The 23,296-nt window shown below is 39.6% G+C and overlaps 1 protein-coding gene and 1 long non-coding RNA gene across 3 annotated transcripts; one reads left to right on the top strand and one right to left on the bottom strand.

Moving 5' to 3' along the window:
* Positions 1 to 139: 139 nt before the first annotated feature.
* LOC146713373 (uncharacterized) lies at positions 140 to 1,306 on the bottom strand. The gene is made up of 3 exons (XR_014919274.1): positions 1,108 to 1,306; positions 715 to 832; positions 140 to 627 (listed from the first exon to the last, which is right to left on the bottom strand). It is a non-coding gene; the product is annotated as an uncharacterized LOC146713373 (long non-coding RNA).
* A 5,544-nt stretch (positions 1,307 to 6,850) lies between these two features.
* LOC146713372 (alpha-tectorin-like) lies at positions 6,851 to 21,399 on the top strand. 2 transcript variants are annotated; one of them, XM_085447402.1, is made up of 19 exons: positions 6,851 to 6,931; positions 7,472 to 7,547; positions 11,036 to 11,127; positions 11,416 to 11,640; positions 12,317 to 12,391; positions 12,540 to 12,645; positions 12,776 to 12,905; positions 13,039 to 13,276; positions 13,441 to 13,591; positions 13,716 to 13,803; positions 13,910 to 13,972; positions 14,160 to 14,359; positions 15,402 to 15,533; positions 15,627 to 15,814; positions 15,975 to 16,123; positions 17,577 to 17,822; positions 17,936 to 18,098; positions 19,797 to 19,889; positions 21,241 to 21,399. In XM_085447402.1, the coding sequence occupies exons 2-18, from the start codon at positions 7,502 to 7,504 to the stop codon at positions 19,887 to 19,889; spliced, it is 2,385 nt and encodes a 794-aa protein (XP_085303528.1). In that variant the 5' UTR covers positions 6,851 to 6,931; positions 7,472 to 7,501; the 3' UTR covers positions 21,241 to 21,399. The 2 variants fall into 2 exon arrangements, with proteins under 2 accessions (XP_085303528.1, XP_085303535.1); XM_085447409.1 differs by lacking the exon at positions 15,402 to 15,533.
* The last annotated feature ends 1,897 nt before the right edge of the window (positions 21,400 to 23,296 follow it).

Raw genomic sequence — 23,296 nt, 5'->3', positions numbered from 1 at the left:
GATCAGTATTGCTGAACTATGAAATATTTTGAGTGCAGTGTGTTTTTTGCATACAGGCATAACAGAATAGCTTTAGTGTTTTGTTTTTTAAACTTGAGAATGAACTTATACAAAATGCAGCAAGATATTCAAAAAACATTTTTAATGATTAAAAAATACACTATATCGGATTCATATCAGTATCGGACATATAAAGTGGTATCGTGCCATCTCTAGTATATACAGAATGTGGCAACTGAAGTATACACAGAGGGAAATTCAGGGAAGTGCAGACAGCCATGTAGAACGAGACCCAGCTGAACTAAATTATCAACAATGGCACAAGGAAAGCACAAGCACACCAACTCAAAATAAACCAAAAATGTCATAATTATCTGTCAAGTTTATTTCTAAAGTACATTTAAAAACTACAGCTGATGATTAAAGTTATGTACATCTAAAAGAAAATTCAAATAACATAAAACAGAGGACACAATCAAAGTTTAGATTCAACAGTTTTTCCAAACAGTTAGAGTTGAAGCATTCGCAGAGACAACCCTGTGTTTCATCCCTGACAACCAAATACAGCACCGAGCTCCTGTCAGAGCTTCACACTGCAGCGATAAAGCTGTGCTGCACGGTGGGGACCTAAACATAATCATCAAATTAATGACAATGATAACACGATCACATGCTTAACTTGTTACAGACAAATATACACAATACACCTTTTACCTGACATCCTGTCAGAAAACACTGGAATTCAGCCTACACCTAAAAATTTCCATGTATGGTGGATCCTAGATGCACTCCAGCTGTCGATGGTGTACTGCCCACAACTCAACAATGGCCTCTGGGAACAGACATAAATAAAAAGTCGTGTAATGTTCAATCTCACATCCTGTCCAACCTTTTGGAATGAGGTCTGTCACACTAGGTGTTTTGGCAAGATGCACTCCAGAAAACATGCCTGTCACCTTTTCATTGACATTGACATTAATTTTAATGTAAATCAAATTAATTTGATTTGCATTAATTAACATTAATTATGTGTAACCACATAATTTCCTCAGGGATTAATAAAGTATTCTGAATGTGTCATTTAGTTCACTAATTAGTAGCATTTACCTTCACGACAGTGGTGATGTCTTTCAATTTGTAGCACAGCAAGTTTTTTGTGTTTATGATTCTGTGAGAATCGCTCCACATGGTTTACCCAAAGTATGTTGATTTCCTCAAAATCAAATGTGAAATGCGCCCTTATATCTGCTCCTCCCAAGCCTTGACATTCTAGATGTCTCATCTCAAAATACCTAAAAATAGTCTTTGTGTCCTTGCATGATGATACTGTAACTAGTTTTGTGTTTTTGCAAATATTTTGTTGACTCTTCATAAATAAAGGAGGTTTTCACATAGTTCACTCAAGTAAAATTGTTAAAAGTTAAATTGTCTACATTCCCCACTGGTTCCTGGTCCCTAAAAAGGTACCGTCTGAGCAGAAGCAGATGTAGATTAAAGTTGTTGTAATATGATGGCATTAACTGGACTCTAACAGTGTGAATACACAGTCATCCCAAAGATGAGGTGCAGTGAGGGTGACACGAAAACTTTCAGTGCATGCAAAATGACATCATTGCACTGAAAGATCCTCATTTTACACTCGGCTCCACTAAAATCCCATCTCGATGCAGTCTGGCCAGTTTAAAATACGTGTTCTTGCACAAAAGCACAACCAGAATACCATAGTAAAATGTCATGTGATTGAAAAAGTGAGACTGTGATGAAGATGATGTACATATGACAAAAATTAAATTTTTGCAAGAAATGCATTTTGAAAGTACACATAGTGTACTTTCTGTGGTGCAGTTTGTTAGCCCGAGTACATAAGCATACGCCGACAGATGTTCACCATCAGAGAAGCATGTACAAACTTAACGGTTCTTGATTCAGAGCCCAAATGTCAGAGTAAAGGAAGGCTTTCAGAATGTAAAGTGCGTATTGTTGTTAGCTGTAATAAAATCCCAGTGGGAACAAAATGTACACTAAAGTCCTTATTATCCAAACTGTTCCACATCCTGTATCTGTGTCTACACCGAGTCAAAGCAACATGACGTATAATGGGGTTTTTCAGATGAGTGTGTTAAGGACTGATAACAACTACGTAACACTGACACGATTACCTGTAAACATGCTGTGTACTCAAATGCATCTTTTGATATTTCAGAGGGCTGATAAAGGGACTGTGGGAGCTTTTCTATCTGTTACACCCAATAATTCTGACATGAAGCTGATGCTAATGACACTTACTAGAGATTTTTGTCAAACATCAGAAAACCTGCTCACAAAGGATTGGATCAATGGGTCAGTGAGTCCAAAGACTAAGCACAACGATCCTTCTAACATCTTTAAATGTAATGACCAATATTTTACATCCTGTTATGTTCCCTCCATTCATCCGCTAAAATTTAAAATTTGGGTTAAAACTTTTCAAACTTCAACATGGCATGTGTAAACATACTAGTTTTCTTAAGTAAGCCTAAATTATTTCTGTTTCAGAATCTTATTGTCAAGAACAACAAAATTGTAATCAAACCCGTCCTGAAAAAAATACTTTTTTATTAAGCCACAGCTGTGCAAATGATCTAGTTTAACTTTAAATCCACAAAACTTGTGAAATAAGTTAAAACTGAGGATTATCTTTCAACTTACACAGATAAATTATGTCAAAACCAAAAGAAATCAGTTTAGACTTGAGAAAAAGACTTGCTGAGGCTCAGAAAGCTGGAGCTAAAAATACAACATTAACAAAAATTTTCCAGGTGTCAAGAAGTGGAGTGAGAAGGATCATCGATACATTCAAAGACAGCCAGACAGTACAGAACAAGCCTGGCAGAGACTGGAAGGAATAGATCTCAAAGACTGGACAGAAAACTAGTGAGAGACGTGTCTAAAGACCCCAGAACAACCAACTCCTAGCGAACCTCGTCCCCACAGTGAAACACGGTGAGGATGCTTCATAGTGGAAGGAAACATGAAGAAAGAAAATGTGACAACCCTGAAGGAAAACATCAAGCAGTCAGCAGCAAAACTGTGCTTGGGTCTTCACTTTGTCTTCCAACATAACCGCAAAACAAAACAGACGTGGCTCCTTCAGGAGGCGATGAAAAACCAGCTCACAATGAGCATTACTGACTGGCCTGCACAAAGTCCTGACCTGAAGCCTGCTGAACATCTGTGGAGGGAACTGAAGACCGAGCTCCATAAAAGATGATCGTCAAATCTGGAGGTGCTTGAGAATTTTGCAAAAGAAGAATAGGCTGGGGTTACTCGGTTCAGGCTGTTATCCAACAGAGACCACACACAGCTGACTGTTAGCATCAGTGATGCTAATAATTCTGACCCTGCTAGTTTTGTGTTTTTGCAAAGTAAGAAGTAATGTGAGCATTCAAAATAAAACTAGGATGTTTGAACACGCTGTTTTAAACATTCCTGCTCTGTTTAATGAAATGTTCATTGAGCGACTAATGACCTACAGTGAAGTGATCATATTAGCCAGTGAAAGAGTGACATTATTCCATTTTTACCTATAACAGTTGTGGCCGATCTGTGTTTAATTCTGGGTAACTCACTCTTACTGCTTAATCAGTCTCTCTGTAGCTATTTAGAGTTGTGTTGCTGGCATATGCGACGTGCTTCTGACAAAAATTGATTAGTGTATTAATCTTTTGTTTATCTGTCAGCACAAGGAGTGAACTAAAGGAATTTTTGTTTGATACGATATCTCTGGCCTCAAACGTTCCAGCCTTGGGACTCTCCTCCATCTCTGCCGTCTCTGTATCTTGGTGGCCTTGACGACTTTCTTGCCCGTGTGCACTTGTGTTTGCAGCCACGTGGTGATTAGAAAGCTGAGATTACGAACGGGACCGGGACAAGATGTTGGTCACTAGAAAAATCTCAGCAATCAAAATTCATAAGGAATTATTTCTAATTTTATTCCATTTAAGAAGACATAAATGTTATATGCTGAAAGGTTTCAAAAAACACCTGAAGCTCTCGGGGGCTTATTTCAGGTGTCTCTCTGTAAGAGGCTGATTCATCAGTGGGAGGTTCCCATCAGGTAGCTCCTCCAGCCCTCCTCTCTACCCCACTGGTTCCTGGTCCCTAAAAAGGTACCGTCTGAGCAGAAGCAGATGTAGATTAAAGTTGTTGTAATATGATGGCATTAACTGGACTCTAACAGTGTGAATACACAGTCATCCCAAAGATGAGGTGCAGTGAGGGTGACACGAAAACTTTCAGTGCATGCAAAATGACATCATTGCACTGAAAGATCCTCATTTTACACTCGGCTCCACTAAAATCCCATCTTGATGCAGTCTGGCCAGTTTAAAATACGTGTTCTTGCACAAAAGCACAACCAGAATACCATAGTAAAATGTCATGTGATTGAAAAAGTGAGACTGTGATGAAGATGATGTACATATGACAAAAATTAAATTTTTGCAAGAAATGCATTTTGAAAGTACACATAGTGTACTTTCTGTGGTGCAGTTTGTTAGCCCGAGTACATAAGCATACGCCGACAGATGTTCACCATCAGAGAAGCATGTACAAACTTAACGGTTCTTGATTCAGAGCCCAAATGTCAGAGTAAAGGAAGGCTTTCAGAATGTAAAGTGCGTATTGTTGTTAGCTGTAATAAAATCCCAGTGGGAACAAAATGTACACTAAAGTCCTTATTATCCAAACTGTTCCACATCCTGTATCTGTGTCTACACCGAGTCAAAGCAACATGACGTATAATGGGGTTTTTCAGATGAGTGTGTTAAGGACTGATAACAACTACGTAACACTGACACGATTACCTGTAAACATGCTGTGTACTCAAATGCATCTTTTGATATTTCAGAGGGCTGATAAAGGGACTGTGGGAGCTTTTCTATCTGTTACACCCAATAATTCTGACATGAAGCTGATGCTAATGACACTTACTAGAGATTTTTGTCAAACATCAGAAAACCTGCTCACAAAGGATTGGATCAATGGGTCAGTGAGTCCAAAGACTAAGCACAACGATCCTTCTAACATCTTTAAATGTAATGACCAATATTTTACATCCTGTTATGTTCCCTCCATTCATCCGCTAAAATTTAAAATTTGGGTTAAAACTTTTCAAACTTCAACATGGCATGTGTAAACATACTAGTTTTCTTAAGTAAGCCTAAATTATTTCTGTTTCAGAATCTTATTGTCAAGAACAACAAAATTGTAATCAAACCCGTCCTGAAAAAAATACTTTTTTATTAAGCCACAGCTGTGCAAATGATCTAGTTTAACTTTAAATCCACAAAACTTGTGAAATAAGTTAAAACTGAGGATTATCTTTCAACTTACACAGATAAATTATGTCAAAACCAAAAGAAATCAGTTTAGACTTGAGAAAAAGACTTGCTGAGGCTCAGAAAGCTGGAGCTAAAAATACAACATTAACAAAAATTTTCCAGGTGTCAAGAAGTGGAGTGAGAAGGATCATCGATACATTCAAAGACAGCCAGACAGTACAGAACAAGCCTGGCAGAGACTGGAAGGAATAGATCTCAAAGACTGGACAGAAAACTAGTGAGAGACGTGTCTAAAGACCCCAGAACAACCAACTCCTAGCGAACCTCGTCCCCACAGTGAAACACGGTGAGGATGCTTCATAGTGGAAGGAAACATGAAGAAAGAAAATGTGACAACCCTGAAGGAAAACATCAAGCAGTCAGCAGCAAAACTGTGCTTGGGTCTTCACTTTGTCTTCCAACATAACCGCAAAACAAAACAGACGTGGCTCCTTCAGGAGGCGATGAAAAACCAGCTCACAATGAGCATTACTGACTGGCCTGCACAAAGTCCTGACCTGAAGCCTGCTGAACATCTGTGGAGGGAACTGAAGACCGAGCTCCATAAAAGATGATCGTCAAATCTGGAGGTGCTTGAGAATTTTGCAAAAGAAGAATAGGCTGGGGTTACTCGGTTCAGGCTGTTATCCAACAGAGACCACACACAGCTGACTGTTAGCATCAGTGATGCTAATAATTCTGACCCTGCTAGTTTTGTGTTTTTGCAAAGTAAGAAGTAATGTGAGCATTCAAAATAAAACTAGGATGTTTGAACACGCTGTTTTAAACATTCCTGCTCTGTTTAATGAAATGTTCATTGAGCGACTAATGACCTACAGTGAAGTGATCATATTAGCCAGTGAAAGAGTGACATTATTCCATTTTTACCTATAACAGTTGTGGCCGATCTGTGTTTAATTCTGGGTAACTCACTCTTACTGCTTAATCAGTCTCTCTGTAGCTATTTAGAGTTGTGTTGCTGGCATATGCGACGTGCTTCTGACAAAAATTGATTAGTGTATTAATCTTTTGTTAATCTGTCAGCACAAGGAGTGAACTAAAGGAATTTTTGTTTGATACGATATCTCTGGCCTCAAACGTTCCAGCCTTGGGACTCTCCTCCATCTCTGCCGTCTCTGTATCTTGGTGGCCTTGACGACTTTCTTGCCCGTGTGCACTTGTGTTTGCAGCCACGTGGTGATTAGAAAGCTGAGATTACGAACGGGACCGGGACAAGATGTTGGTCACTAGAAAAATCTCAGCAATCAAAATTCATAAGGAATTATTTCTAATTTTATTCCATTTAAGAAGACATAAATGTTATATGCTGAAAGGTTTCAAAAAACACCTGAAGCTCTCGGGGGCTTATTTCAGGTGTCTCTCTGTAAGAGGCTGATTCATCAGTGGGAGGTTCCCATCAGGTAGCTCCTCCAGCCCTCCTCTCTACCTGGGTGTGGACAGCAGGAAGGATCCAAATAAAGAGAGACGGACGGCTCACAGAGACACCATCACCAGACAGCCTCCTTAGCAGCAGCCTCCACCCTCCTCATCCTCCAACAGAGCTCCAGAAGGTAAGACGAGCTGCACGAGTAGAACAATAAAGAGTCACTGACGGGCATCTCTGTGGCTTTAACAGGATAAATAACAGACAGACGAAGGAGTGGGCAAAACTCGCACACTGACTTTTAGAACTTTTAAATGCTGAGTCCTCCTTTTAAAGGATAAATTCAGGGTTTTCTTTGTTTTTTTTGCTCATGATACGCATTCCTCCAGTCTTTTATTCATATTGTTATGTTTCTCTTCTTTGAAGTTTGGTGTTTAATGAGAAAATAAACTTAGATTCAGAGAGGAAATGTGCCAAGTGTTGATGCAAGGAGACAAATTTCACTGACAGCTGAAGGAGCATGGAGATGTTTAACTCGCACAGTGATGATTGTTCAGTTAGTCTGTTTCTGTGACATCATCAGAGTCATAATTTCAAACATTCTGCATGCTGGGATTTTCCTAACCTTACAGATGATGTACAGTAATAACTCCAAGTGTTACCATTTGATGTTTGTGCTACTTTCTGTCCAATCACAGACGTCCAACTGTGTTTTTTTTTCTTTCAGGTCTTTGTCAGGCGATTGGTTCCCTCCAACATGCTGTGCCCACTGCTCTTCCTGTCTGCATTCATTGTACTGGCAGGTAAGCATGCACCGCAGCTACTTTAAAAGTATCCTTACTAGACTTGAGTATTTGGTGATTAGTATTCAGGAACTGATAATCAGAGACTGAGGAACAAAGACCAAATGACCTGAAGTGAGGAGGGACAGTGAAGGCCATTTGAAGTGCTGATAATCTGACAAACATGGACAGATTTTCCTGGGATCCTTGCTTTCATATCTTTATTTTAGAATAAACAATCATACAAACAAACAAGCATTTTTAAAGAGTTCAAGGGATGTAGATCTCTGTCATCTGCCCATCCATCAATCTGATGGTTCATTAATTACATTCAACACGACTCCCTGAACTCTTTCAAACCCCCTGTCTTGTCTTTTAGTTTCTATGTTTTTCTCGTGGAAGGTTTGGCGCGTTTGACAATGCTATGGTCTTTTTTGCATTGAAAACACTGAGCTTTACTAACATTTTGCTCACATTTAACATGTTTGTGTCCTTAAAGGTCCAAACACAGTAAATATAGTTTTGGGTCTATGTGGAAGAAATTATTTCCTGTTTTCTGTTCACATTCAATTTAACTCACTCATCTTAAACTTTTCACGTAATAACTGAACATTTCAAGTCCTGTTTTTTGTTAATATTGAGTTATTTTCGTGGCATTTTGAACTAATAAGACTCAGACAAATTATAACCCCTAGTCCTGATCCTAAACTTGAGTTACTAAATTGAAATTTAAAGACAATAAACCAAAAGTGTAACTTGCAGATAACTGACAGCATTTTTTTCAGTGGCAGAAACAAGCTTCCATATTTACTGGATGCAGGAAGATAAAACTGTACCATGGGGAAAATATGGATCGCTACACACAAAAATAGCAGTGTGTGTGTGAAGAGAAAGGCACTGTAGAGAAATATATAGTACTAAAAGTTTATACTTCAAGCACTTCAGTTAGTAAAACTGAAAAATGTTTAACAAGGTCACCAATACAAATATCTGCTCTCTTTTAGAATAATATATTAATGCTTATAAAACAGAAAAGATGTGTTAAGATATCTGCAGCCAGCCAGGAGAAAATCAGCAAATAAAGTTGAGAATCTTTTTTTTTTTCTTAACTGATACTCAGAGAAATACAAAAACATTAGATGTCATTGAAAAAGTTTAGACCCTCCTTACCCGCCATCAGACGCGTTACTGTAATCTGATTACTTTTTTCAAGTAACGAGTAAAGTAAGGGATTACTATTGCAAAAACGGTAATTAGATTACCGTTACTTTCCCGTATAGGAACGCTGCGTTACTGCCTTACTAAAACCGTGATTTTTTTGCGAGAATGTGTCATGACAGTGACGTAAGCGAGCGCGACGTTGGTGACAACAGCTGTGTGCAGATCAACAATGGATCATATATCGATTGTGGGAGAGAGTATGAGCGTGCAGCGTTTAAAGCGTGGAAGTACTGACCTTACTTTGAGTTTGATTCCATAAAAAGTGACAAAAACATTAGCGTCCGTTGTGCGTGGGAAGAAAACTTCTTTTTACAGCAAAAAAACCCCCCTAAACTTCCAAGCAAGCACCGAGTGCGCTACCACGTAATGGGAAACTCACAGAGAAACTCGCAGATTCTTCAACTGACCGCTGCGGCTCACCTGCACCAGGGTAAACCTCCGCCTACCCTCAGTCCTGCTTCACAGGTGAAAATAGAGCAACAGGACCGCTAGTCTTTGACTTTATTTATTTTCTGCTGTGTTTTACTTGCATCTATTTGAAAGACTGAGTGTAAACACAAAAAAATATTTTATTTTATGTGCTGGAATGTGCAGAAAATAGGTTTAAATGTTAAACTAATTTCTTCAAGTCAGAGAATGGTGCATATAATTTAAGTTTTGCTTGATGCATAAAGTTAAAAGATTAAAACTGATAAAACAAGTTTAAAAAAAGAGACTTTTCCATTTGATTACATTTTGTATGATGGATTATGTAGAAACAGTAGAATTGGGCTGAAAGATCTATCGCTTTATCACCAATTCAGGTTGTAAATCGTGTTTTAAAAAGTAACTAAGTAACTAAGTAATTAATTACTTTTGAAAATAAGTAATCAGTAAAGTAACGGCATTATTTTTTGGGGAGGTAATCAGTAATTAGTTACTGATTACTTTTTTCAAGTAACTTGACCAACACTGCTCGCCATACAGAGGTCCGAGGGATCTCCCAGAAATGGCCAAGCTCATTTCTGGAGAATAGGTGACTGATTTCATACCTGCTGATCTCTTACCCAGTGCAGGTTAGGTTTGCAGTATTAGTTACCATCATGATATGCCCCAGTCACACTTTCACAGGACAGGAAACCCAGCGTAAATAAGATTGAATCCACACTTTTAAGCTTAAATTTCAAAACTTACATTTAACTACTGATTTTATCTACTGTTCTGTTTTTATCTGTTTTGATTTTATATACTGTTTTGTTTGTTTGTTTGTTTGTTTGTTTGTTTGTTTGTTTTATTAGTTTCAGGTTGGCCATTCTTGTATTTTGCTCGTTTGTGTTGTTGTGTTTGCACATCTCTGTTGCTTGTGGGGCTCGCACACAAGAATTTCACTCGCATGTGCTGTGCCAGTGTGCCTGCACATGTGATGTGACAATAAAAAGTGATTTGATTTGATTTGATTTGTTAATTAGTTAGTTAGTTTATTTGCTTGTTTTAATCAATTTTAAATCATGCTTTTTATTTTTTTTTTGTTTCTAATGTCTCTGTAAAGCACTTTGAATCACCTTGTTGTTGAATTGTGCTATACAAATAAACTTGCCTTGCCTTGCCTTGCCTTGAATCCTGCTTCGTAGTGGACCTCCAGTCTTTGCATTTGGAGTTTTTTCCCTGTCCATATCTGTCTGTTACTGGTTTTTCAGCTTCACCCTGATTATCTGTGAGTCCCTGTCATGTATTTCATACATTTTGTTTTACTTTGTTTTAGCCTCACTGGCACTCTGAATGTTATCAACTCATCATATTCAGATCAAAACAGCTCTCATTCTCTTTTCCAAACACTGCATAGCTGATCTATACAATGCAATATCTGAAGTTACAACATAGTAACATTTCTGTACTTTAGTGTTTAGGCCTGTCGTGAGAGTACATGTTAATGTACTACCGTAACATAGATAAGACTTCATAAGTCCCCATATATCCATCAACCCTATTTCTTTAGCAAAATAATTTGAATAGTTGTTTTACACCAGCTATGAGACTGATCATGACCTATCCGGCTGTCCATCGCTGCATCGAGTATGCTCTGCTATTACAAATGAGAGTGTAAAGTGAGTAAGTAATAAAAACGTTAAGTCTACTATACCCATCCATATAAGTTCCCCAAGTTTAACTTGTAATCTACCCTCCTTTTCCAAGATTTTGGCAACTTGTACGAATACTTTGTTTCTACAAACGCGTGAATGTGAACCTTTGTTTGTCCTAACAGCTAACAGGCTGCAGCTCACACCTCTCACGTGTGTCTGTGTCTTCAGGTGCTCAGCAACAGTCAGTCAGTGAGTCTTCAGTGTTGGACATCAGCTCATGTCCCATCACATATTATGGACAGAAGTACGGGAAGCTCTATGTGAGTAGGATGAAGCCTGATGTTTTAGCAGAGCTTTATGTGTTGTTGCTGTTTAATCTCCACCTGTAGCAGAGATGATGTTTGCAGACTGAGTGAAGAGTTCAGAGATCAGCGTCTTATTAATGTCCTCTGCAGTGATGCTGAGTATGTAACCATCACCTGATGCAGCTTCCTGAAGAAGAGCGAGAGCTCTGACTGAAACCTGAGCACCAACAGTTCAGCTGTACATGACAGAAAAACCCACAAAATATTTTGCTATTTGATTTGTTGTGTCTCTGATTTTTACAGGCGAACTTCACAAGAGAAGAGATTGCGTTCTGTTTTGACAAGTTTTACAACCCTGGGAATAAAGGCGACTGCATCATAGGGAGCTCACCTGACAAAAGGAGAGCAGTTCTTTCTATAGTTCAAGCAGATTCTTTTCTTGAACGTTGGATTAGAAATAAAACACAAACAATTCAGAACAGTTTGAGATGCAGTGTGCAAATAATCATGCCGATCCGCCATTTAACGGTGAGTCCTGCTCTGTATCACAAAGCCTGAAGGGTGTGCCTAAAATTAATAGTTTCAATCAACACTGAAAACAAACATAAAATGAAAAATGTTTCTTTTTATTTTTTATTTTTTAAAGGGACATTGTAGACTAATTAACATGAGTATGTAAGATGCAGCCGTACAGGCTAGTTTTCACCTGAAGGGTGAAGGAAAACCAAAGATGCAAAGGCATCTAAGCGTAGACAGGAGACAGGACCAACGCATGTGAATGGTAAAAGTAATGCATAATCATAACCAAACAAACTAAACATCAAAAGCAACTATTAAAGATTGAAAACAGAGGCACTTTAAGACAATACAGACCATGAAAACAGAGACTTGCATGGATACCACTTCAGTATATGACAACATGTTGGATTATGATCGTGTTTGTTTAAAAATCACTTTTTCTGCTATTTTTGTTGCTAGCAGAAGGATTGGTCTGATGATTGGTTATATAATCACCTGATTTAAAAACATGTGTGATGACTGTAGTTTTTATAGCATATGGAAACACTCCATTATGAAATTCAAAATGTTTTAGCAATGCAGCTCAACAGGCCCAATGTTAATGTTGTGAACCTGAGCTTTTCTAAACACTTTCAGATGAAACTTCTTCACAGTGACTGAATCTTTCCTGTTAACCTGTTTACAGATGATCTTAAACCTATTCAACTTTGGGACAGAAGCAGCTCTGAGTTTGGAAGCACATGGCACTGGTTTAGTGGCGGTGAGTCTGTGTGTATATGAACAATAACACTTTGACGTAATATGTTAAATACTTTATATTTAATGCCAACATTTGTGTCTGTTTTCAGCTTGATGTCAGTTCTTTCTGCTCTGTGATTATAACATTAGCTGTGTTTGTTTCTGTTTAGCTCCAAACTCGGGTCAGTGATGTCGTAATCGACACATTAGCGGTTAATAACGTTCTTAACAAGTATCATAATTATACCATAGATATCAGTGGATGCAGACACTCAGGTTAGTGAATCTTAAACTCCTACCGTGACTTTGGGATTATGTAATTCTGAAAGATTTGATTGTTACTGTTTTATTTGCACTTACAGTTGGAAAACTGTTGAACTAAAGTGAAGCCTCTATCTCTTCCCAGGTACTGTGTATAAACCTGGTACTGTGGTCAACTCTGACCCACAAATCTGCTCCAATGTCACCTGTTCTGAGACTGCAACCCTCCAGACCTCTGGTTGTGGTCCATTGGAGTATTGTCAAGGCAACGGCATGTAAATATTTTCTCTTCATATTTTGTTACTAAAAGGTTCTACAGTGAAATAACTTAAGAAATAGAGGGTCCCCTGCGGTAACCTTCTTTGGCAGCAACTCATGGTGATGTTTGTGGTTGGTTGCCTTTGTTAGCTGCAGGTTGGCCTCCACCTGCACTGTGACCGGCCCCACTGTCATCGACGTCCACGGCCATATGAACTCCATCCAGGATCGCTGTGCGTACTCTCTGTTCTCGACTCCGTTACTCCCAGATTTCCTTGTTCTGGGGAACTTCAGGGACAGACGTCGTAAAGATGTGAGCTTTTTGGACAGTGTGACGCTGCGTGTGGACGGGCATGACATTCACCTGGAACAAGGTGGGAGAGTTCAGGTAAGCGACCTACAGCCACAGTTCATGTGTCAGAGTGGAGTCTGATCCAAAGTCCTCCCTCATCCTCTGCTGAACTCAGTGGTTGTTGCTGTGAAATCAGCCTGTTTGTGTGTTTGACATGTTTCACTCAGTGTTTCCACCACTTTGTCTCTGCTGTGATGCAGCTGGACGACTCCACACTGACCCTCAGCAGCTCATCTCAGCTGGTTCACGGTGTGCAGCTCTCTAAGGACCAAACTGGAGTCACTGCCGAACTCACCAAACTCAGCATCTCTGTCTTCTTTGATGGCGACACCGCACAGATCGTCTTAAAAGGTACAGAAAATAAAGTTTAACTCATGTAATGTAAACTGTAAACTGTGCTGTTATTTATTCTTCTGTGTTTGTCCAGTTTGAATATTGATGCTGATCTGACTCATTCTGTCCTGATCCTGTGCAGGACCTGCTGGTTCATCTGTGGAGGGTCTGTGTGGAAACTCCAGCAGGTCTCTGAGTGACCTGAGGCTCTCTGAGTACAGCTCCACCAGGTAAGACCGCATCACAAGCTCAGAGTCCCTCTGACTGCTGCTGCTGATGTTGCAGATATTCTGTTTTTATAAAGGAGCCTGAACTTTGTTGTTTGTCGCCCCCTAGCTGTGAGATGCAGTACAGTGAGCCTGCTGACAGCACGATCAACTGCACCAGTGTGACTGAACGGTGAGCAGACTGATCCACAAGGCAGGATCTGTTTACCCTTTGACGTAATAAAAAACATGTGTGTTGATCTGTCTTGTAAATTACATGGTACATCACATGTGACTGTAGCATAGATGGAAGATAAACACAACTGATTACAGATTATTATTTTATTGTCTTCAATTTTGTTTCTCTATCTGTGGTACAGCTGTAATCTCCTGAAGGAGGCGCCCTTCTCCTCCTGTAACACTGACATCGACCCAGAGCCCTACATAACCGCCTGCACCGACACTTTGTGTAAATATCCTGCGGTGAGCGGACTCAACTGTCAGTTCCTGAAGGCCTACGCCAGAGCCTGCAGTCAACACAACCACGCTCTGGATGGCTGGACATCAAAGACCGGCTGCTGTAAGATGTTAATAAGACCTTAATAAGACGTCAGATTGTCACTGATTTCTAGAATCGATTCAATTCTGATTCGATTTGATTTGAATCGGGGAAATTTGGCCTCAGACAGTCAGAAATATTATAATTCAGATCATGCATCGGTACATTTCTATATTTTTATATCTATAAAAAGAAAGCTGACACTTGCGAGACTTTATCAAATATTGAAGATACTTATTATCTAGACGGAGGAATAATCACACGTGGGGCATCGGCTTTCATGGGAACATTCACACCAAAAGGTGACTTTGTTTATTGAACTCTCGCGTATACTCCGCAGCATAACAGGAAGCATCCTTTCAAAATAAAATCACAACAGATGACAATGAGGGCATACCTATTAACTAGCTCAACAAAACTGTTCTTGAAGTAGACTGAGAGAGAGAGAGAGAGAGAGAGAGCTGTGCATGAAGTGTGATTGTATCGTGGTGGAAGCAAAACAGCAAAAGTCAGAGGAAATTCACGTCGATGTTTATCAAATGTGAAGCGTAGTTTGCTGCTTCTTTTGCTGCTGGTTCAGTGAATTTTGGTTGGAGAGAGAAACCTGCAGCTTCGGAATCTAGCGCAAAAAAGCGTGGACCCGCCGAAACATCAGAATCAGCGAGCTGTCGGCTTTCAGCCCCAGTCCGTGCCGTCGGGTGAGAAAGGCAACATCTCACTGATTCTGATCCTGATCCGCGGGTCCGCGCTTTGTGTTTACGTCTTTGTGCAGAATCCGTGTACCTGCTCTCATTTACTGTTTTAGCTGTTTGGTGGTTGTTGAAATTTTGTGAGGTTTAACCTGAGATTCTGGCTTTTTGGGCAAAATAAATTTAGATTAAAAAATCGATTCAGGATTTTAATGAATCGATATCACGTTATCCAAGCTAGAATCGATTTTAATCGATAAATCACTAATCAAAACCCACCCCTATTAATAAGCTCTCCTTTGTTAAAGAACTGAACTGTGGATTTTTAGAGCTCCCATGTTTTCAGGATAATAGATGAGTGTGTTCCTCTGTAGCCTCTGAGGCCTTCTGTCAGGACAGGACCTGCAGCGATCACGAGTTCTGTGGTGAGAAGACGGTCAGTGGTGACACTCGCTGCTTTTGTCGGGCCATTTTTGCCTCCAAGTACCAAGAAAACAACTCTTTGGGTACGACAGCTGTGACATCACCATGACAACAGGGCTGAATAATGTAGGAAAGCTTCTAACTGTGATTTTTCTGACTGATATTGTGACGTTCAGGTGATGCAACGGTCTGCAAGGAGAACTCTGCTTCACTAACTCTGGTCGGTTGTCTCCTGGAGGACAAAGACATCAATTACTCTGCTTTACAGCTCAACGACCCGACCTGCAGGGGTCGGGTGGACAAGCTCACCCACATGGTGACCTTCAGCTTCAACAGCAGCAAGAGATGTGGGACGGTGGTCACGGTGGGTTTCATCTCCTGCTGTTTAAGCTTTGATCTCTGTGAATTCTAAAATTTTTGGTCATCTGAAGTTTATACCAGTCAGTCAACATCTTAAACAGTATCAGATGTTAAAGATGAAACAATGAAGAACTTGCTTAGTATCTGATTATGTGACCCTGCAGACCAACAACAGCTACATCATCTATAAGAACACCATCAGGAGCCAGAATTACTCTGACGTCATCACTCGCAAAGACCAAGTCCAGATCGACTTCTCCTGTGTTTACAGTCAGCCAAGCATCCACACTGCAACCTTCAGAATCAGAGACTGGTTTGTAGTGGCTGCTAGGTATTGTTTGAATATTTGTTAAAATGTGGGCATTGCTAACAGTGCAAGTATTTTAAGATGTTGGGATTAGGGCTGCTCGATTATGGCAAAAATGATAATCACGATTATTTTCACTGAAATTGAGATCTCGATTATTTGACGATATTTATTTAACCCTTACGACCTACTATAGAACCAAGTCCGCCAGAGCTTATATTATTTTTTTACATGTTGTAGTGCCATTTGTGGGAGCATTTCAAGTTGCTATACAACTATTATAGCCCATATTTTAATAATATGTATGCATTAAGTCCATAGTAACTACATTAATTGCAAAAAAGTGCAATAAACTACAAAAAAATTGAAAATCATTTTTGTTTTTTTTACATATATTTCTACTTGGAGAAATTTAAGAGGTTTATCCCTCAAAACTTTAAATACAAAAAGTTGCAAAAAATAGTTTACAACAACAGGAAATTTATTTTGAGTGTCTTCATAGTTTTATTTTGGAGATACACCAATTTTTATATACTGCAGGAAAAACGAAAAAACAATCCTATGATGCAAATTTGCAAAGAAAACAGCATGTGCATCAAAATAAACTATTTCCAGCAGTGCAATTCGAGTTCTAAGCATCCCAGAAACTATTCAGAAAAGTCAAACATGACTTATAAAAACACCAGTGTAGGCTTTTAAGGCCTACAAGTAAAAAAAACTACATTTCCGCGAAAATGACGTCATTTCCGGTTTCGGGCAGGAAATGGCGGACATGCGATAGTTCACGCTGACGTCTGTTTCACTGTGGGAAGTGTTACGAACAGCTGATCGGATCGGCAAAGCGTGTTTCTGGAATATTATGTTTTTGTTCCTGCAAGAGCTTTTTATGCAATTTTTGCAAAGCTTTATGTGGAAGGAAACCGTGACCGATGACAAGCTGATGGCATAAGATGTAAGTACAACTCCTCTGGTTTCATATGCAAAAAAAACTTATTGCGCTAGCTTACACGGCTCAGGGTTCTTCAGGGATTTAAAAATAGTTACACAAAACGGAGCGTGCTGCTCTGACCGGATTTAAAGGGTTAACAATGACTTTAAAAAATAATATAAAATAGTGTGCAACACCACTGAAGTTTGTTCTTCTTTTTTTTTTTACCTCTCTTTTCAACCAACGGCAGTCACTCTCCTCTCCAAATAACTTCTGCTTAGCTTTCCGAGCTTCCCTCGTGTCCTCTTAATCAGCGGTCTCCACCCTTTTTTGCGCCACGGACCGGTTTATGCCCGACAATATTTTCACGGACCAGCCTTTAAGGGTAAATGAGGGAGGGGCTAATAATCGGCTCAGTCATTTTTAATGATCGTTGAAAGCCCAGATCGTAATTGTGATTAAAATTCGATTAATTGAGCAGCCCTAGTTGGGATTGTTGTTAACAACAGTGTAAATGTGTGCATTCTGCAGGTCCGTTGCACAGCGCATCACATCTGGAGCTTGGAATTACACTCTGACTATCAAGGCCTACACTGATGCCGGCCGCACACAACTTGTGGAGTGGAACAGTGAATTGCAGTTGAACGAGAAAATCTGGATGGTGTTGAAGACCGATGGCTTGGATGGAAGCATGGTCAGTGTGGTGACCGACTCCTGCTGGGCAACTGACAAGGCATCACCCACCAGCAGTCCAAGACATGATCTGATCATTAACGGGTGAGAGAAACTCAGAGGTGGTGGTTGCTCGCTGCTGCTCAGAGATTAATTCAACTCCTTTTGATCACTATTATGGACTCCTGAACAAAGTTTATTTTCCTGCTTATGATCAGCTGTGCAAACCCTGCTGACCCGACGGTGCAGGTGGAGGAAAACGGACTGGCAACCTCCACTTACTTCTCCTTCAACATGTTCCGGTTCACTGGGGGCTCTAGTGACATCTTCCTTCACTGCCAACTCCACCTGTGTCCCAAACAGGGGAACAACTGCATCCCGGTACGCAAATGTTCATAGAAAGATATACCAAATCTGGCCATCTTTTCTGATTTCATGAGACATTGCTCTGCACATAGACATTTCTCTTCAGTGTGCAAATGTTCAAGCACTGAAGCGCATTATTTACTGTTCCTTATCCATAGTGTCTTTTGCTATTGATGTCCAAATAGCTTCTAGATGTCCACAGAGAATTGGTTTGCATAAAACGAGCTGTCTTTGAATACATTAAATCTCAAATCTGCTCAACAGAACTGAAGTCTGACCTTTCGCTTCGCCATTTCATCAGGTCCAGAACGTCACATTCTTTTTTCTTGGTCAAATAGTGTCTGCACAGCTTTGACTTATGATTGGGGTCAATGTCTTGTTGGTATATGAACCCACGACTAATCAGCTCCGGTCCAGAAGAGACTCCATAATGCACTAAAATGTTGTGGTAGACTTTCTTGTCCATGACACCATAGATTTTTTTTTCCTAATTTGCCCGAGCTGTTAGATATGGGTGCAGTGCATCAAGCATTAACCCTTTAAAGGCGGTCGGAGCAGCAACGCTCCGTTTTGCGTAACTATTTTTAAATCCCTGTAGAACCGGAACCATGTAAGCTAGCACAATAATTTTGTTTTGCATATGAAACCGGAGGGGTTGTACTTACATCTTATGCCATCAGCTTGTGCTAGGTCACGGTTTCCTTCCACATATAGCTTTGCAAAAATTGCATAAAAAGTGCTTGCAGGAACAAAAATGTAAGACACTTTGCCAATCCGATCAGCTTTTCGTAACACTTCCTACACTGAAATAGACGTCAGCGCGAACGATCGCATGTCCGCCATTACCTGCCCGAAACCGGAAGTGACGTCATTTTCGCGGAAAATGTAGTTTTTTACTTGTAGGCCTTAAAAGCCTATACTGGTGTTTTTAAAAGTCATGTTTGACTTTATGCTTTTCTGAATAGTTTCTGTGATGCTTAGAACTCAAATTGCGCTGCTTTAAATAGTTTATTTTGATGCACATGCTGTTTTCTTTGCAAATTTGCATTATAGGATTGTTTTTCAATTTTTCTGCAGTATATAAAAATTGGTGTATCTCAAAAATAAAACTATGAAGACACTCAAATTAAATTTCCTGTGGTTGTAAACTATTTTTGCAACTTTTTTGTATTTAAAGTTTTGAGGGATAAACCTCTTAAATTTCTCCAAGTAGAAATATATGTAAAAAAACAAAACAAAAACGATGTTCAATTTTTCTGTAGTTTATTGCACTTTTTTGCAATTTATGTGGTTAATATGGATTTAATGCATAAATATTATTAAAATTTGGGCTATAACAGTTGTATTGATGTATAGCAACTTGAAATGCTCCCAAAAATGGCACTACAGCATGTAAAAATATAAAGTAAGCTTTGGCGGCCTTGGTTCTATGGTAGGTCTTAAAGGGTTAAAAGGTTCTTCAGCTTTTGAAAATGCTGTTTCTGATGCTGTTCATTGTTATCACCGGAATTCATCATTTTTAAAAGATGAATCGACCCATATATAATAGATGCTGATCGACTTTCAGAGACTACTATCATCAGATTCAATAAAAATGTTATAATTGGAGGGTTTTGACACAAAAGATGAAATGTTTGCTGTCAGTGGCTTCAGTCCTAAATGAATGGATCACTCTTGGTTTTGTAAAGCCTGGACTTTGTCTTTAACTTCCAGACGTGTAACACACCTGCTCGGGTACGCAGATCTGCCAGTTTGACATATGAACCTGAAGCTCCAGCCTTCATCAGCGTGTCCTGGACTTATTAGGTAAGGTACAATCGGCTTTTGTGATTTACCATCATATATGTTATGTGGTGATTGCTGAAGAGAACAGTGAAGTTTAAGTAAGAAATTCAGAAAGAGGAAAAATGCCTGAGGAAACCTCACTGGTGGAGGTGGAAAGAGACATTACAGATATGTTAGCAATTTTTACTGGAGTTAAGTTTTCTGCCCACCTAAACTGATGGGTTTGTATTTCCAACTTTGCCTGATAAGCTGTTGAGTGAATAAAATGTCCTAGTTTATACAGTGGTTCAAAAAGGTGTTTCCCCCCTTCCTGATTTGCTATTTCCTTTGTAGATTTGTCACACTTAAATGTTTCAGATCATCAAAAGAATTTAAATTTAAAATTTTAAGAGGAAAAAACCTACATGGCCCTGTGTGAAAAAGTGATCGCTCCCTTAAACCTTATAACTGGTCGGGCCAAACTTAGCAACAACAGCTGAAACGAAGCGTTTACCATAAATGGCAGTCTGTCTTGTACAGTGCTGTGAATGAATTTCGGCCCGCTCATTTTTGCAGAATTGTTGTAATTTAGCCACATTGGAGGATTTTCAAGCCTAAACCACCTTTTTGAGGTCATGCTACAGCATCTCAATCAGATTCAGGTCAGGAATTTGACTTTGGCCACTCCAAAGTTTTCATTTTGTTTTTCTTAAGCCATTGAGGTGGACTTGCTGTTGTGCTTTGGATGATTGTCCTCCTGCAGAACCCAAGTGAGAATATACGGCCATCTGTTCGTGATCTCAGCTTGAGGTCAAGAATCGTTCTTTTGTGACCTCCTGGATGAGTTGCTGATGCACTCTTGCAGTAATTTTGGTAGGCTGGCCTGTGAAAGTTCATCACTGTTCGAGGTTTTGTCCATATGTGGATAATGGCTCTCACCGTGGTTCACTGAAGTCCCAAAACCTTACAAATGGCCTTCTAACCCTTTCCAGACTGAGAGATGTCACCTACTTTGTTTATCAGCCGTTTCTTTGGATCGTGGTATGTTGTTTTGCTTTTTGAGATCTCTTAGCTTGCTTCAGTTTGTTAGAAAATTTCTATTTAATTACAAATACTTTTTCATACAGGGCCATGTTATCTTTGTCTAATATTTAAATTTGTTTGATGATCTGAAACACTTAAGAGTGACAAATACACAAAAAATAGGAAATTAGGAAGGGGGCAAACACTTTTTCACACCACTGTACGTCACCTGACAGTCCAGCATCAGGGCAGAGGTCATCCTCAAACACAGATGATTCCAACAGAAGAACTGGGATATGATTTGTGAAAAGGAGCCAAGGTCTGTGACAGAAAGAACAGCAGTCACAGTTTACTCTGGTTGTCTTCTCAGGTGGTTTCCACGGTGACTTTGATGGACTGACTGACCAACCGAGTGCTGACCTAATGTGACAGTGTTCGCAGAGACAAGAGACATGCTGCTTTTATCCATCTCCTTTATACTTGTACTATTTCTGCTAAAGGATGGAAAAATAAAGCGTGTGGTAACCAGTCTGTGTTTTTCCAGAATTTCATTACTTCTACTTTTTGGCTCTGAAACTGTTCAGCTTGAACTCCAGTCTTTTCAGCTTTAATGAATATTCCCTGCAATACATTCAGAGGCTTTGAAAAGCTGACGGGCTTAGAAAAATGAAAAGATGTGCACTAATATTAGTGTTACAGACACCACCCATTCATTCCACATTTAAACATACAGTTGTGGTCAGATGTTTATACACACTCATCATGAATGTCATGGTAATTTGTTTTTTTTAAATAATTTATTGGAACTGACCTTTTTCGATGGTGGAATGATGGTATAGCATACATCTTTAATTACTTTAAAAAATAAGAGCTGGGTGCTCAAGTTTGAATTTATTTGGAATTTTCTCTAATTCACACAGGGTCGAAAACTATGCATAAAGACTTAAATATATACTTACATCCTCACTAGTATTTGGTTAAATGTCTCAGAAGGTTTGACCTCAACCAAACACTTTTGGTATCCATCAACAAGCTTCTGGCATAATTCAGGCTGGATAATTGACCATTCATCATGGCAGAATTGGTAGAGTTTATTTCAATTGGTTAGTTTCCTCGCAAAGACCTGGCTTAGCTAATGTGAGCTAATGTGCTTTATCCATTTGAATCGAGTTTTCGTTCGTGTTTGGGATCGTTGTCAAGTAAAAAAAAAAGGAGAGTCCTGTATTATTGCATCCACATTGTGTAATGTACCAGTAGCAATAGTGTAAAAGCAGCCCCAGAGCATGACGCTACCACCATGCTTGACGGCCGCTGCAGTGCTACTCCTCCAAACACACCACCTGTCATTTTGGCCAAATAGTTCAACCTTTGTCTAATAATAATAATAATGGATTGTATTTATATAGCGCTTTTCGACACCCTCATAGCGCTTTACAATTCCACTATTCATTCACTCACACACTGGTGGAGGCAAGCTACAGTTGTAGCCACAGCTGCCCTGGGGCAGACTGACAGAAGTGAGACTGCCATATCACGCCATCAGCCCCTCTGGCCAACACCAGTAGGCAGTAGGTAAAGTGTCTTGTCCATCGAACCGGCAACCTTCCGGTTACATAGATGAGCTTCCCAACCCGCCGCCCCGGTCGTCTAGTCTCATCATAAAGATGTTCTGCAGAATGCATTTGGCTTGTCCATATGAGCAGCTACAAATTTCAGTGGAGTTTGAAGGTGTTATTTTTGGAGTAGGAGTTTGTTTCTTGGTCAGCACCCTCTCATTCCGTGGCAATTTAAAACTGACTTTGCTATCGACGTTGATGCTGGTGTTCCAGAAGTTTCCTGTTCATGGCAGGCTTGAGCCTGGGGGATCCCTGAACATCCTGACCAATTTCCTCTCATCTGATAGTGACAGTTTGGCTCTTCTTTCAGTCCTTAGCAATGAGACATCCAAATAACTTGTACTTAGATGAAACTGCTTGAACTGATGATCTTGGAATCTGCAGTTGCTTAGAAATGGCTCCAACAGACCTTCCCAACTCATGTTAATCTACAGTTCTCCTTCTTATATCTTCACTTAGGCTTTCCCATTACAAGCATTGGTCAATCCAGTGAGGGTTGTTTAACAAATTCTTTTTATCCGGGCAATGAGAAACTACCATTTGCAGCCCACATTTTTTTCTCTTTTATTTTCAGGTGCTTACTTTACCATGTAAGAACCATGTAGAACCTTCAGCGTCAAGATGTGTGAATAGATATTATATAGAACACACAGGGAGTGGGCAGAAGTTTTAACACTGATGTCCCTCTTCTAGCCAACATGCAGGACAGTTTATATGGCTAAAATATATTTTTGTAGCAGGCTGTAAATATCTTTATTTCTGTTGTAAAGTTTGACATTTTGCGTCTGTGGGAACTGACTCACTTTTGGT

This window comes from Copadichromis virginalis, linkage group LG3 (genome assembly GCF_057382275.1).
Source record: "Copadichromis virginalis isolate Kocher_CV1m ecotype Utaka linkage group LG3, C_Virginalis_male_GT1.1, whole genome shotgun sequence".
Taxonomy (NCBI): Eukaryota; Metazoa; Chordata; class Actinopteri; order Cichliformes; family Cichlidae; genus Copadichromis; species Copadichromis virginalis.
This window is presented reverse-complemented; position numbering and strand designations above follow the sequence as displayed.